Source organism: Xenopus tropicalis, chromosome 1 (genome assembly GCF_000004195.4).
Source record: "Xenopus tropicalis strain Nigerian chromosome 1, UCB_Xtro_10.0, whole genome shotgun sequence".
Classification (NCBI taxonomy): domain Eukaryota; kingdom Metazoa; phylum Chordata; class Amphibia; order Anura; family Pipidae; genus Xenopus; species Xenopus tropicalis.
The window spans coordinates 177,971,166-177,986,001 of record NC_030677.2 but is presented as its reverse complement, the minus strand read 5'-3'; the positions used below and the strand labels follow the sequence as shown (position 1 = coordinate 177,986,001).

Below are 14,836 nucleotides of genomic sequence, written 5' to 3'. Positions count from 1 at the left end.
TGTTGTGATTGATGCAGAATGTGGTCTGGCATTATCTTGTTGAAAAATGCAGGGTCTTCCCTGAAAGAGATGACGTCTGGATGGGAGCATATGTTGTTCTAGAACCTGAATATATTTTTCTGCATTGATGCTGCCTTTCCAGACATGCAAGCTGCCCGTGCCACACGCACTCATGCAACCCCATACCATCAGAGATGCAGGCTTCTGAACTGAGCGTTGATAACAACTTGGGTTGTCCATGTCCTCTTTGGTCCGGATGACATGGCGTCCCAGATTTCCAAAAAGAACTTCGAATCGTGACTCGTCCGACCACAGAACAGTCTTCCATTTTGCCACACTCCATTTTAAATGATCCCTGGCCCAGTGAAAACGCCTGAGCTTGTGGATCTTGCTTAGAAATGGCTTCTTCTTTGCACTGTAGAGTTTCAGCTGGCAACGGCGGATGGCACGGTGGATTGTGTTCACTGACAATGGTTTCTGGAAGTATTCCTGAGCCCATTCTGTGATTTCCTTTACAGTAGCATTCCTGTTTGTGGTGCAGTGGTCGTTTAAGGGCCCGGAGATCACGGGCATCCAGTATGGTTTTACGGCCTTGACCCTTACGCACAGAGATTGTTCCAGATTCTCTGAATCTTCGGATGATGTTATGCACAGTTGATGATGATAGATGCAAAATCTTTGCAATTTTTCGCTGGGTAACACCTTCCTGATATTGCTCCACTATCTTTCTGCGCAACATTGTGGGAATTGGTGATCCTCTACCCATCTTGGCTTCTGAGAGACACTGCCACTCTGAGAAGCTCTTTTTATACCCAATCATGTTGCCAATTGACCTAATTAGTGTTATTTGGTCTTCCAGCTCTTCGTTATGCCAAATTTACGTTTTCCAGCCTCTTATTGCTACTTGTCCCAACTTTTTTGGGATTTGTTGACACCATGAAATTCTGAATCAACATATTTTTCCCTTAAAATGGTACATTTTCTCAGTTTATACTTTTGTTCCGTGATTTATGTTCTATTCTGAATAAAATATTAGAAGTTGGCACCTCCACATCACTGCGTTCAGTTTCTATTCACAATTTGTTTAGTGTCCCAACTTTTTTGGAATCCGGTTTGTATTTTGAAAATGCGCCTAAACAAGGTGACCTATTGTTTTTTCTACTAATATTAACAGGGAGTAACCAAGAGGGAACAGATAAATTGACAAGTAGTGGCAGTCAGAACACCCTGATCTATGAGTACCTAACAAGTAGCCACTAAAATCCAATACTCTTGGCACAACACAAAAGCATTCATGCAAACAGACACATGTAAAAATCAGTCCAAATATAGAAACCATAATCAGAAATAAATCAGCACGTTTGCATAAGCTATAAACTTCAAGAAATATATGGCACAGATACCCAGGCTAAATAGTTTTTTGGTAATCAAAAAAAACAAACAAAAAACTATTAAGAGTAAAATAAGCCGCAGGTGAGTGCAAAATAGTAGTTACTGTCGCAGCTGCTAAGCTAGGGCATTCGTATAGCCATGGTAGCTAAGATTACTGTGATATCACTATTAGGCCAACTACAGGTGTTTCCATTATGGTGTTTTGCTTTAGGCCCTCTGACCATCCTTCTCTTGTTCCTATCTAAAAGAAGATACAGTCTGCAATATGTGTAATATTGGGTAATAACATGACAAGAGTGAGCTAAAAGTCAAATATATCAATACAGTAACTTTAAGAATGCTCCACCCAACCTGTAACTAGAAAACTATGAATTTGGGAGATATAACCTTGACTAGGAGTGGATTAGTAATCCAAATGACATTAGCAAGGGTGTGATCATAACTAGGGCAAACACCAAGTAGGTTATCTAATGGCTAATAATGCTTTGCAAGATACTAAACATCAATATTGCAGTATTTGAACAATGAATGGGGAAGAACCCAAGCAACTAAATACTGTGTTGGAAAGAGAAATGACAGAATATCCCAAATCATGGGCTTGCTTATGTGGCTCAAGAAAACTTCACTCCAGTTTAGAAGAGAAACGAGCGATCATGGGAAAATTATAGGTAAAATGAGATGAATAAGCTAATGAAGAGGTGCTCTATGATGAAGAGGGTAAACTGGCAAGTGGGGAAGAGACCTTGACAAAGGGTGGACAAGTGATTTTATAGAAAAAGGCAGTTGTGATACCATAAAAACATTCAATTCTGTTAGAGGGTTAGTAACTGAGCATACCTGAACTAAGCAAAAACTATAGAAACATCTAAATACCGTATCAGGGTGCCTAAAGACTTCAAGAGGAAAATAAAAAGGTGGAAAACTTGATAAACAGAGCAGAGAAAACTGAGAATCAAAAGAAATTTGTTAAAAACTTGTCCTAGAGAACAGAAAGGGGATTCAAAACAACAAGAAACAACAAAATAACATCAGGTACTGTAGTAGTGATATCATTTGAAGGATAGGTCACCTATTCAAAATGTACTATTATTACTTGTAATATACCATACCAAAACAGATTTCTATTTTTCTAGTAAACATAACTACATTTTTATTTTTTTCTAAAATGTGTGTTTTAAAAATAAAACTCTGACAAGAGGGAAGTTAACTGTATAAGGAAAGCTTTTGTGTTCTATGTCTATGAAGATTTTCATTCATCCAGGTCATGGTATATCTAGTATAAATAAATTTGAAGCAACTGGACTTGTATAGTAATCATTGAAGACGTTTCACTACTCATCCGAGCAGCTTCTTCAGTTCAACTGATTGGTATGGGAAGTCCTCAGCATATATACTCTTCCACTAATCCAATCACAATGGCACTATGTAACTCTTCAGAAAGGTGACATCTGAAACTCACAGAGGTGTGAATGCTGTGGAGTTACTTTGAAAGGATTACCCAAGTATCATGCAACTCTTCAAACAGGTGTTACTTGTTAGAGTTGCATGAATGGATGTGTGAAGAGTTCTGAAACTGCCGGGGTACAGATGTTAGAACAGCATTGTATGTAGCAGACAGATGGTGTCGAAGTCCCCCGCCTCTGTTAAGGGATGGTTTCTCCACTTTGACATGAATGGCCTCTTTTACACCTCTTTCAAACCAGCGGTCTTCTTTGTCCAAAATTTGTCCCTTGTCTTTTAGGTGTAGAAAGACAGCAGAGTCCTGGCCTGTAGTGTTCGCCCTCCTATGCTGAGCCATTCGCTTAGAGAGCAGTTGCTTTGTCTCACCAATGTAAAGGTCTGTGCACTCCTCACTACACTGGACTGCGTATACAACATTGCTTTGTTTTTCCTTTGGTGTTGGATCCTTTGGGTGTACAAGTTTTTGTCTCAGTGTGTTGCTAGGTTTGAAAAACACAGGGATGTGGTGTTTGTTGAAAATTCTCCTGTATCAGTTGTTACACTTTCCGCCCTATGGTGTAGAGTTCTAATGACACCCAGTTTGTGTTCCAGCGGATGGTGGGAATCGAACAACAGATATTGATCCGTGTGAGTGGGTTTCCTGTATACTTCTGTTTTCAAGATACCCCCCTCTTGAATGGATATCAAACAGTCCAAAAAAGCAAGTTTGTTCTCATGGACATCCTCCCTTGTGAACTTGATGTTGTTGTCCACTGAGTTAATGTGTTCTGAAAAGGCCGCCACTTCGTTGGATCTGATTTTAACCCACGTGTCATCTACATACCTGAACCAGTGACTTGGTGTAGTTCCATTGAATGTGAGTAGGGCCTTCCTTTCCACTTCTTCCATGTACAAGTTTGCTACAATGGGAGAAACTGGTGAACCCATTGCACAGCCATGTTTTTGCCTGTAAAATTGGTCCTTGTATTTGAAGTATGTGGTGTTCAGGCACAAATGCCATTGTGATTGGATTAGTGGAAGAGTATATATGCTGAGGACTTCCCATACCAATCAGTTGAACTGAAGAAGCTGCTCGGATGAGTAGTGAAACGTCTTCAATGATTACTATACAAGTCCAGTTGCTTCAAATTTATTTATACTAGATATACTTTTGTGTTCTAGTTATGTTCTAGTTGTGTTCTCATATGTATATCACTCACCTTGATAAAATTATAACAAGTAAAATAAATCCCATTGTTTCAATAACCACAACCTGGATTTATGGTGAGTACACAAATCATGGTATATTATGTGTGGCAGGCTACATAATAACAGATTAGGTTGAAAAAAGACACACGTCCAAGTTTAACCTTTTTTGCTGCTCGAATTTGAAGGTAATCAGACCAATCCCTAGATCAACTTTGTACTAAAGTTAATTTCAGCAATTTGGTAATTTCTCACTTTTTAAAAAACCATCCAGTCCTTTCTGAAAACCATCTAATGGATCTGCCAGTACAACAGCTTTGGGGGAGAATTCACCAACTTAGTCCTCACTATAAAGAACCCTTTTATAATTAGCTCCTCCTTTCTAAGGACTGTAGCCCAAAGCTGCATGACATATTCTAGATGGATCCTTACTAATGCTTTGTAAAGAGGGAGTATGATCCTCTGCTCCCCACACCTTGCTGACCTTTCCTGCAGTAGATTTCATCTACACTTCTAAAATAATTTTTAAAGAATGTCCCATCTCTGCCTATTTTGTCATAGACACTTAATATCCAAATGGAAGAAGTGAATCTAAATTTAATGAAAGCTCTTCTTTAGAAGACAAATTTTCTGCCAAGCAATAATCTGACTAGATTAATAAAGTATCATGTGCAGAACAGGTCGGGCACATTGACAGTGAATCTGCAACCATACAATGGGACTCAGAGTAATGTCTAACCCAACCAATAGGTTGTATGTATTAAAGAAGATAAGATTAAGAAAAGTATGCACAAATAAACCTGCAGAAGTACAAGGACCTCACACACACACACAAAGCCCCTTAATAAATACCAATGCATTATATCAGATGTGTACTCTTTTGCTGTTCCCATCTCAAAATGCTAAAATGAGAATGTTGTAACTAGTACCATTGCAGTATATACATTAAATTACCCCAGGATAGGTTAAAGTCTATTTTGGTAAATCCAATAAAGTTCACACTTACTGCTGATCACATTTATGTATCACATTCTCATCCTCAGGCAAACCAAGTCCCAGTGCATACTCAAACAAATCTGCTTGCTTTTATATGTATTGAAAGGAAAGACAAATATGTCTGAACACCATCATCAAAGACATTAGTCTACATCCTTATATTACATGTAGCACAATTTGAGCCCTATTGAACTTGACATTTAGGACACAGACAGGTCAGGGGGTGAGAATACTTTGCCACTTGATCAAAGTGCACTCTGCGCAGTTTGTTCACTATCTGGCACTTGTAATGACTCCTGTACTGAAGTCAAAGTGGAGCTTAGTAGGCAGCAGGTGTCCAGTGAAGTCTGCTTCCCCCTTAATATTTTCAGCATTAAAACATATAGCTCGCCTGAAAAAGAAAAGTAAAATAATGTTTATTTCCCATAGTCTAAACATTAAGCTGGCCTCTTATATCTACACTTAAATTTTAAAATTGATCTACAGTCAGATTAATATTTGAATATAGATCTCTTACTAAACTTTTTGATGTAAATATACTGCAATGTATAAAGTAGGAATCTTATGAAAATGGGTCTGCGTTCTTATAAGAAGTGCCACTATAAAACAAACTTCAGAACGCATGTAATCCTTTGTGCTAAGGAGGCTTTCCTTTGTGTGTTCATTCAGTATGAAAGCTGCCAGATGTTTTTGCCATCTGCAGCCTTTGTGGGATGAGCTGGTGGTCTCCATCCAGTTTTCATTGGACAGGTGTGAGCATAACAAAAAACCCATCATAATGTGTACATAGTTTAGCAGTCTGTGGTGATGACAAAAATGAGATCTGCTGGGAGATGGAACGGCTCCCTCACAAACAAGACGGCAGAACACCATGTACAAGGGCTCTAGATGTTACAGTAAACTCAATCTGTCACTTACACAGACACCTTATACAATTATTTTCTTTTCGTTGATTCTTTTAGACCTGAGATTTCTGAAACCATCCTGTACAGGTGAGTAGGGTGTAAGCAATGAATTAGGGTCCATCGGTGCAGACTGGAAGAGCATGATTTCTTCAGTGCTAATTGGGCGATGGCAGGGGCAATTTAGAATGCAGAAAAAACAGCCAGAACTAACGGATCAGCCTGAATATAAAATAACCTCAGGAGTCCTATAACTAGCCTGCCTTTTTGGATGTCTAATCCAATGCAGGACATCACTCAAGGAGGGCTTTTGAACTGGTTGTCTAACTTTCAGGTTAACAACTGAATTTAGACTCATTTGGCCCTCCATGCTTGTGCTAAGAGATCACTTGCAGATTGGGAATTGGTTGTGTATAGCTTTGGGTCAAGGCTAGACTTGTATTTGCAATTTGTTTATAGGATTGCCGCCCTTTAAAATTATTCTTACTTGGCTGGCCAGGGGCAGTGACAGAAGGGGGAAGGCAAAGACGTAAATCAGGTAAAGTCAAAAGGGGTGGAGTTTTGATGCAAAAGACAGAGAGTGGATGGAGCAGAGATCGGAAATCAGAAAAGGTAAGATTGGGGTGGGTGGACAGGGCAAAGACTACATTTAAAAATATAAAAATAAATGAAATATCGGCCCTATTTGTCCTTCCTAGTCACTTACCATTTCCAGCCTTATTTAACAATTTTTGAATTTGTGAATTTAAGAGGTTTTTTCAGTTTCGATAAACTTGAAATTTTGCCACACTCAAATGTTTAACTATTTATTTAAAAATTTTAATATAAAAAATTTGAACTTTCATTGTGAACTGGTAAGATTTTAGGTGCTTAAGTTTAACATTTGACTTTTCAAACTTTTTGCATTTCAAATTGGGGACTTCTAGAAAAAAAATGATTTAATAACTTGACTGTTGATAAATCACTTATGAGCCAATGCACTTTAATCCAGATTACATCAGATGGACATTAAATACAATGCCATGAAGCCTATTAGTTCAGATGCCTGACTGTATGGTGGGTATTATTTACTACTAGGAATAAGCCCATGTCACATTTCCTATAATAACATTACAACTTTACTAACAAAAAACGAATTTGATTTAATAGTCCCAAATCTAAATGTACAGCACAACTACAACTCAACCATCAGCCAAAAGCTTGCCAATATAGTGCCAAGACAGGCACTGTAATTGTGCATTACTACAGAACACAATAAAGCTCACAAGAGCTAAACGATTCACTGTTCCGCTCCATTCTATGCTATGCTGGCTGTGCAGTGTAGGGTGAGATGACCTGAGTAGATGCAACAGTTAAAGAGACCATAATGTTTGCCGGAGAAGCATGGATGCTGGAAAAACAAGTCCAAGGCTTAGTAAAGGTCAAAGTTCTGATTTCACTCCGCTTTCCACAGCAGAGAAATAGAAACTTTATGACTCCCCTTTATTGCACAGATTAGCAGCGTTTTGAAAGCACCGAAGGAGAAAATAATTTAAATCTTAAAAATGCATCCTGTGGCCAATTACGTTAAGCTACCCGCGACACACAGGAGAAAAGCATATTACCCACAGTTTTAGTTTAACAGCTTATGAGGCTGAAAATCAATCAGTCTCCCGAAAGGCAAAAAAAAGAGTTATATTAATAGTCACTTCATCCGGTAGTAACAGGAAGGTTAGTGTTTAAATGTGTTTTTATTTGCTAAACATATATTTTTATTGCTTTTCGTTTCAGCAAAGTACGCTGAAATAATGATTCAATGATCCCTTTTCAGCTCAGCATCCTAAAAGGAAAGGTGATAAAGCACGCTGTTTATTCGAGACTCAATAACAGTGTCAGAGCACAGTTTCCCTGATAAACTGCTCTTGCCGGATCAGCTATTTGCATTATTTGGCTGTGTGCTCAACAGCCAGCTTTCTTTACATGTACTATTTATAATCTATGGCTACTTGGGCTGAACATGCTAGTATCATATTTAATGTCTTTGCTGCCCTAGGTTCTTAGTTCCATGCAAACTATTTTAATAAAGGATGTTTGCAGTTTGCACGCTGATCCTGGGAAAATCCAAAAGCATAGCTGAGGATTTACACTTGACTATGGGATTGGCACACTTAGGGGCTGATTTACTAACCCACGAATCCGACCCGAATTGGAAAAGTTCCGACTTGAAAACGAACATTTTGCGACTTTTTCGTATGTTTTGCGATTTTTTCGGATTCTGTACGAATTTTTCGTTACCAATACGATTTTTGCGTAAAAACGCGAGTTTTTCGTATCCATTACGAAAGTTGCGTAAAAAGTTGCGCATTTTTCGTAGCGTTAAAACTTACGCGAAAAGTTGCGCATTTTTCGTAACGTTAAAACTTAACGCTACGAAAAATGCGCAACTTTTCGCGTAAGTTTTAACGCTACGCAAAATGCGCAACTTTTTACGAAAATTTCGTAATGGATAGGAAAACTCGCGTTTTTACGCAAAAATCTTATTGGTAACGAAAAATTCGTAAAGAATCCGAAAAAATCGCAAAACATACGAAAAAATCGCAAAGTACCGATCATTACGAAAAAAACGCAATCGGACTCCATTCGACCCGTTCGTGGGTAAGTAAATCAGCCCCTATGTGTGAGTGTGCATTCCCCTCGTAGCGACACCAATCCACTACTTTTTGTAGTGACAACGGAGCTGTAATTGTGAGGGTGCCATGTGTCAAATAAAGGTTTAAAGCAGGAATCTTCAAGCTGTTTTTCAACTATAATTTCCAGCCAACAGCTCTTATGCGATGTTGGGAATTGCACTTCAACAAACCTTTATGACAGCACTTAGATTGCAAGAGAAGTGCCTCCAATGCAGTAAATTGTCTCTACAGGACAAGAAAGAAATACCCATGACTTTACAGAGTTGTCATTTAATCTCATTTAGGCCTTATATACATGCCTTCAGTCTGCTTCCACAAATGCCTGAATAATAATTGCACACAACTTGATCGGATGAATCCTGCAGCTGGATAATGCAGCCACATGCCATTTTCATACATAATATGCATAATCAGATCTGATCTATCTTTTTTTTTTTTTGCGCTCAATAAGAAGCTTTATTCATAATAAAAGCACAAGAATCACAGAATATGAATCAGTGTTCATAGTAGGGGAATCATCATAGTTCTTGAACTTTGCATTATACATTTTAGGCTCTGAATGTATCACAGAAACATATTATAAAGCATTTTGTAGTTAGTGCCAGATTTAGCAAGACACAACACTTTACCATCATCCCAAGGACTAGATCAGATCTCTAAACGGAAATACATAATTCCGCAAACATATTCCATACTACCGGTTGAATGAACATTAATTAGTGTGGAAGGCTATTCTTGGTGCTACTGCCAAGTTCCAGCAAATAAGACCCTCAATATATGTTTATGGCCATTTGCAATTTTAAGCAAGAGGGCAATAACACAGAATGGTAATATGGCCTGGAAATACCACAAATGCTGCCTGGATTATACAAGCGCCACTCTACTAACATACTTAAGTTCCGATCATAAGATAAATTCTCCAGAGAGACAAGGGACGATAAACAGTGCGCCAATCTATTCAGTTTTGTCAAAATGAGTGACACTGGAATACATATGTATGGGTATACATTTGTATGGGACAGAATACTGGGGTTTTCTGGATAATGGAACTTTCCATTTGGCTCTCCATAACTTGTATATTTAAAAACCATATAAACATTAATTAAACCAAATAGGATTGTTTTGCCTCTAATAATAAGTAATTATTTGTTAGGGTCAAGTACAAGGTAGTGTTTCATTATTAAAGAGAAAAAAATGTGAGGTTTTTGATTAAAATGGAGTCTATGGGAGAGGGCCTTTCCTTTAAATTAGTTTATTGGATAATGCGTTTCCGGATAATGGATCACATACCTATTATTAGAGTTTTCACTGGGTAGTTTTGAAACTCTGACTTAATTAATGTTGCACTGAACAGTGTGAAGTCATTTACTGGTCAGACTGACTTCAGTTCCCAGGGGCCAAGCCATGTAGTCTACTACATACTGACTAAAAGTGTGTATTTATTGGTCATTTTGCCATATATAAACAGCAGGACACAAATAAATTAGAAAATTACACATTATCCCCTGATCATCTACAGTTACAACTTTTTTTTTAAACAAAAGCTAGGGTTCCACCTAAATGTTAGGTTTATCCTTAAATAAATCACCTTTTGGATTCATAAATCTTGTGAGTGTATATTTTTACAGTGGTATTCATTTATATATTTTTTTAAACTTATATTACATGAAATGTTATTTTTACCTGAATGATAACTGCTGTTGGTAACTTGTCAGTAAAATAAAAGCCTAGATTAAAATGTTGCCCAAATTGGAAACATAACACAAAGCGTAACTACTTGTTGTTGATATGATTTATCACTTCTGACGTTGTCCTGACTGGCAAAATATCTTGATATCCTGTATGCTTGTGACTGCTAATCTGTTAGTGGGCTAACAATGAAATCATAATGTTTACTGGAATTAGGATTGAGAGAGAGAGAGAGAGAGAGAGCTAAACCAGAACCATATTTTCTTAAAATGATTCCCTATGGCATCATGCTTTTTCCACATTATTGAATATAATCATTAAGAATTAATAATTCACATTAGCAGATAATTAGCTCATTAGGGGGTACTGGTTGAGTGCTGTTTTTTTTCTCTGCTGTATTTTGAACAGAGAATTCCCTGCCTGGTTGAGATAACTGTTTAGATTCAGTATATGGAGAAAAAGACATACCCAGGGATAATTACAGGTACAAGATCCATTAATAATGTATACACCAAATAAAATTTAGTTGGCAATATAGCTATACATCTAATGATTAGGTTTAGATGGAAATACTAAATTTAGCACCAACTTGTGCAAGATATTGCACAATATTGCATCTCTTCATTTATTAAATTACATTAATTTTGTTCAGGATTTGCTCTCTGGGCCAGGAATGACTTCAGCCAAATCTCCATGCCATTGGCACTGAAGGATAAGCATCATCTTAATTAAGGCAACAAGAAATTACTTGCACAGGTGTACATGGTTTGTCTGGCCGACAATAAATGAAATTATAGCACAACTACACAATAAGTTCAATATTATTCATTATCCTTATTCTGTAAAATTGGCACATGAATAGTAAATCTGTTAACCACAAAGTGTTATCAAACCTTTCAAAATAAATGATTTGTGGCTATATAGGATTCTAATAGCTTAGATATACTTCAATACGTTTCAAAGATGCCTTCCACCTCTCTTTGGTAAATGTCTTCTAGTAGCTTAACAATGGCGACATTGGATAAATAACCAGCATGGCCCCATGATTGTGAAACTGTGCACATTACAGGCCCATTGTAAACAGAAGACTTCACTTCAAGAGTCCAGATTTCTAAAGGTCCACAGACAACAATCAGAAGATATGCTGTATATCCAGAAGCAACTCATGCCTAATGTTTATCCTAATTTCAAAGAACTCAGTGGTTCACTAAGTACTGGACAACTGCAGACCTCATTGGGAAGACAAACAAATACAGTAGTTTCTTTGACACTTGCCATCAGTAGGACCTATTATGTACCCAATATGAAAAGATCAGTAATGGAGGAACTGTACTTGATCAGCCCCAGGCAGCCATTGAAATAAAGCAGCAATGAATTGTGCAGCCTGACAAAACAAGGATTCTAGGTACAACACAGACTACAGCACAAGGTATTTGATGCATTACAATGATGCACAACATGTTCCTCCGCCTCACCTAATGATAGAATCTTTATCTGAAACAAAGTGTACCTTTCATCTCACTTACTCAGGTCACTCAATGACAATAGCATTCTAGGGTACAAAATATGTTCCTGTGGATACTTTATGATTCTGCCATCTTTACCTATGCTTAACAGAACATGGCTAGTAAGTGCACTTTTGTTGTGCAACATCTATGTAAGGGAAGCATAACAGAAGTAAGCAATACCTAATAGGCAATACAAGGAAACTGGCAGAAGCATGGGATTTTATTTCATTTCCCATTAATCTGTATAAATGTCCGCTCATATGGGATGGAATAATTCGTAAACTGCAAAATATTTGTGAAACGGCAATGCATTGAAGTCAATGGACAATTTTTTTCTCCATGTTTTTTCTTGCATCAAATAAATTGAAGTCATTTTTTTCTCCAGTTTTTGTTGTGGCAAATGCATTGGATTGGAGCAAAATGGTATTTTGTCCCTCTGCAAAAAAATGCAGGTATTCTTTTCAGCAAAAAAAAATGAATGAAGAAATTTATATAATAAATTTGTCATTTTTTCTGGCACAAAAAATTCATTTTTGTGAAACAAAATCAGGGTCGAATACTGGGAAAAAATCCGGTTGGCCTGTGTCCTCCCTTGACGTGCTTCACTTACGCACGTTCAGGGGAGGATGTCGGACGGGTGGTGGGGGGGCATGGCAGTGGCCTCTGCAGGGGATGTGGCCGGCGGGGGCTCTTTGGGGGGTGCGGCGCCCCTGGGGTGGCAGCACTGGTGGGCCCTGCACCCCCCAGTACAACCCTGAATGAACAAAATGCATGCCAAAACTCTCATGAAAAAACTTGTGAAAAAATTTGACTTTTTTCCCTTTGCGAAAAAATGTGACTTTTTTCCCTTTGTGAAAAAATGTGACTTTTTTCCCTTTGTGAAAAAATGTGACTTTTTTCCCTTTATGAAAAAATGTGACTTTTTTCCCAGGGAAATAAAATGTATGGTGAAATTCTATCACAGATCCACAAAAATATTTTTTACGAAAACTTTTATGGGCCAAAAATGTTGCTTATCCCTAGAAAGGAACACTGAATTTCAAGAATTATTACACAGATGGTGGATTAAGCAGTGTACAAGGGATATACAGAGGCTTATTTAGCAATTTTCGAATTCCTGAATATGGTTTTTTTTTTTCCAAATGAATAAATTTTACCAGACTTGAATGTTTGCTTCTTTATAAAAAGTTTAAATCTATAAAACTTTATCAAATTGTCAATAAAATGGAATGCATCAAATTTGAATTCAATTCATCATTTTTAATGGGTTTACAAACTCTCAAAATATTTTGAAAAATGTAAAAAAAACCTTGAATTGAAAAAATAAAATGCATACATTTTGCCTAGGACAACTCCTATTGACTCGACACATCAACTCGCAAGCTTTTAGATGATAAAGTTTTACATTAAAATTAATCAATTTGTTTGCACTTTATATATATATTGAACATTCAAGTTTTGGAAACCGTAATTCTAATTGATTTTGATTTAGGAGTTTTTGTGGAAAAACTTTAGAACAGACAAAAATTGCAATTCTATCAGTTGATAAATCAGCCCCATAGAGTACCTGTAGTGAGTGTAAACTGATTTACTTACTCTAATGTACACTTGCAGGGTCTCCTTTTCCTTTTGGGGATTCCGGTATTTTTCATAGAAGTCCCTCCGTTTCTTAGTTTCCTTTGGATTTCTCTCTCTCCTCTCCCTCTTCTCTGCAGGTTCATCAGAACTGTCTGGAGATGGCTGATCTGCTGGGACTTTGCTTTTTTCCACTTCAATGTAGTTTTCATTAGGATTTAGCACAATAACTGCATAGCCTTCCTGTTCAAAAATGGTGAAGAATTGTAAAAGATACATTTGGACTGGCAAACTGCTATATAACATTGTTTCAAGTACTTAATCAATATAGCCTCCCTATGATCCACAATTCTTCTACATACTCTATACTCTTATCTGTTTCTTACTATTTCCTCAAATTCTTGATTTGACTATTCATCAGTAGTATCAGTCGCAGCTCTGTTACAGCCAAGACTCCAATTTTCACAATGCCATACATTCAATTACAAGACAAATAACAAGGCATTGTGGGAAATTGTACATGATTTTTTTTCTCCAGCTCTAACTGGCTGGTTTATGAATGAGTTCAAAAGACAAAAGTACAAGAAAACATAATAAAACCTATTTGTAAAATCATGCATTTCCAAAAGTTTAGGTACAGTTTCTCTTTAAGATGAATTGACAATCAACAAGTAGTTGTCAGTTGCTCTTTATTGTAGGAACCATGTTTGCATTTTGCTATTTTTATTCAAAGCTTTGGAAGGGAATACTAGATGTAAAAGCAATAACCATTGGCCTTTATCTTGCTGCGTAACAAAGGACAGCACTATGGGCAAAGCGGTGCTTTTGATTTGTTAATCATGTCAGAGGAAAAGCCGCAGCACAAACTCTGGTGTGAACTGCTTCTCAGTAGATTAGTAGCTTGTAACTACATCTATTCCTTATATCGATCCAGAGCAAAACATGGCAAAAACTGCAGCTCAACATGTGCAATTATGATTTATTTGTGCTTCATAGACCTCACAGACATAGCTTCCCTGAAACCTCTTTTGTCAGACTGAGCTTATTTTAGTTCTGAAACATACATGTAAATATAGCCTGGCTACATGTAAAAAATGAGCCTGGCTTTTTCATGGGGTTAGTATGGTTTTCATATGGCTACTGTTCTTCTGGACTCTTCACTTCACTATTTTGTTTTTCCTACAAACAAATTCATTTTCCAAGATAGTTTCCATTCACTAAATATATTACATAAAGGAGAGACAGTAAATATTGGGGTTCACATATAGAGCAAGTGGTCTGATGTAAACTATTTGGATAGTAGGGAGAGGGGTACAAACTGTTATTACAGTCCCAGGTCCAGCCATGGAGCCCAGATCAGATGCTATCAAATTAAGTTTGGGCACCCCGGCTTCTGGGATGAGCTTTAGAAGTGTTATCACTTTATTGCCCAGATGTTGCCAGGACATAGTATTTCTAT

General features: G+C 37.3%; 1 protein-coding gene across 6 annotated transcripts in view; it reads right to left on the bottom strand.

Moving 5' to 3' along the window:
* fam172a (family with sequence similarity 172 member A) overlaps nucleotides 1-14,836 on the bottom strand; it is a 267,655-nt gene that overhangs the window by 148,977 nt on the left and 103,842 nt on the right. For 5 of the 6 annotated variants that reach the window (XM_012959791.3, XM_031897944.1, XM_031897942.1 and 2 more), the window contains one exon: nucleotides 13,399-13,620. The exons of the other annotated variant lie outside the window; for it this stretch is intronic. In XM_012959791.3, coding sequence (XP_012815245.1) covers nucleotides 13,399-13,620 — 222 coding nt within the window. The remainder of the gene's footprint in view (nucleotides 1-13,398; nucleotides 13,621-14,836) is intronic. 6 annotated transcript variants of the gene reach the window in all.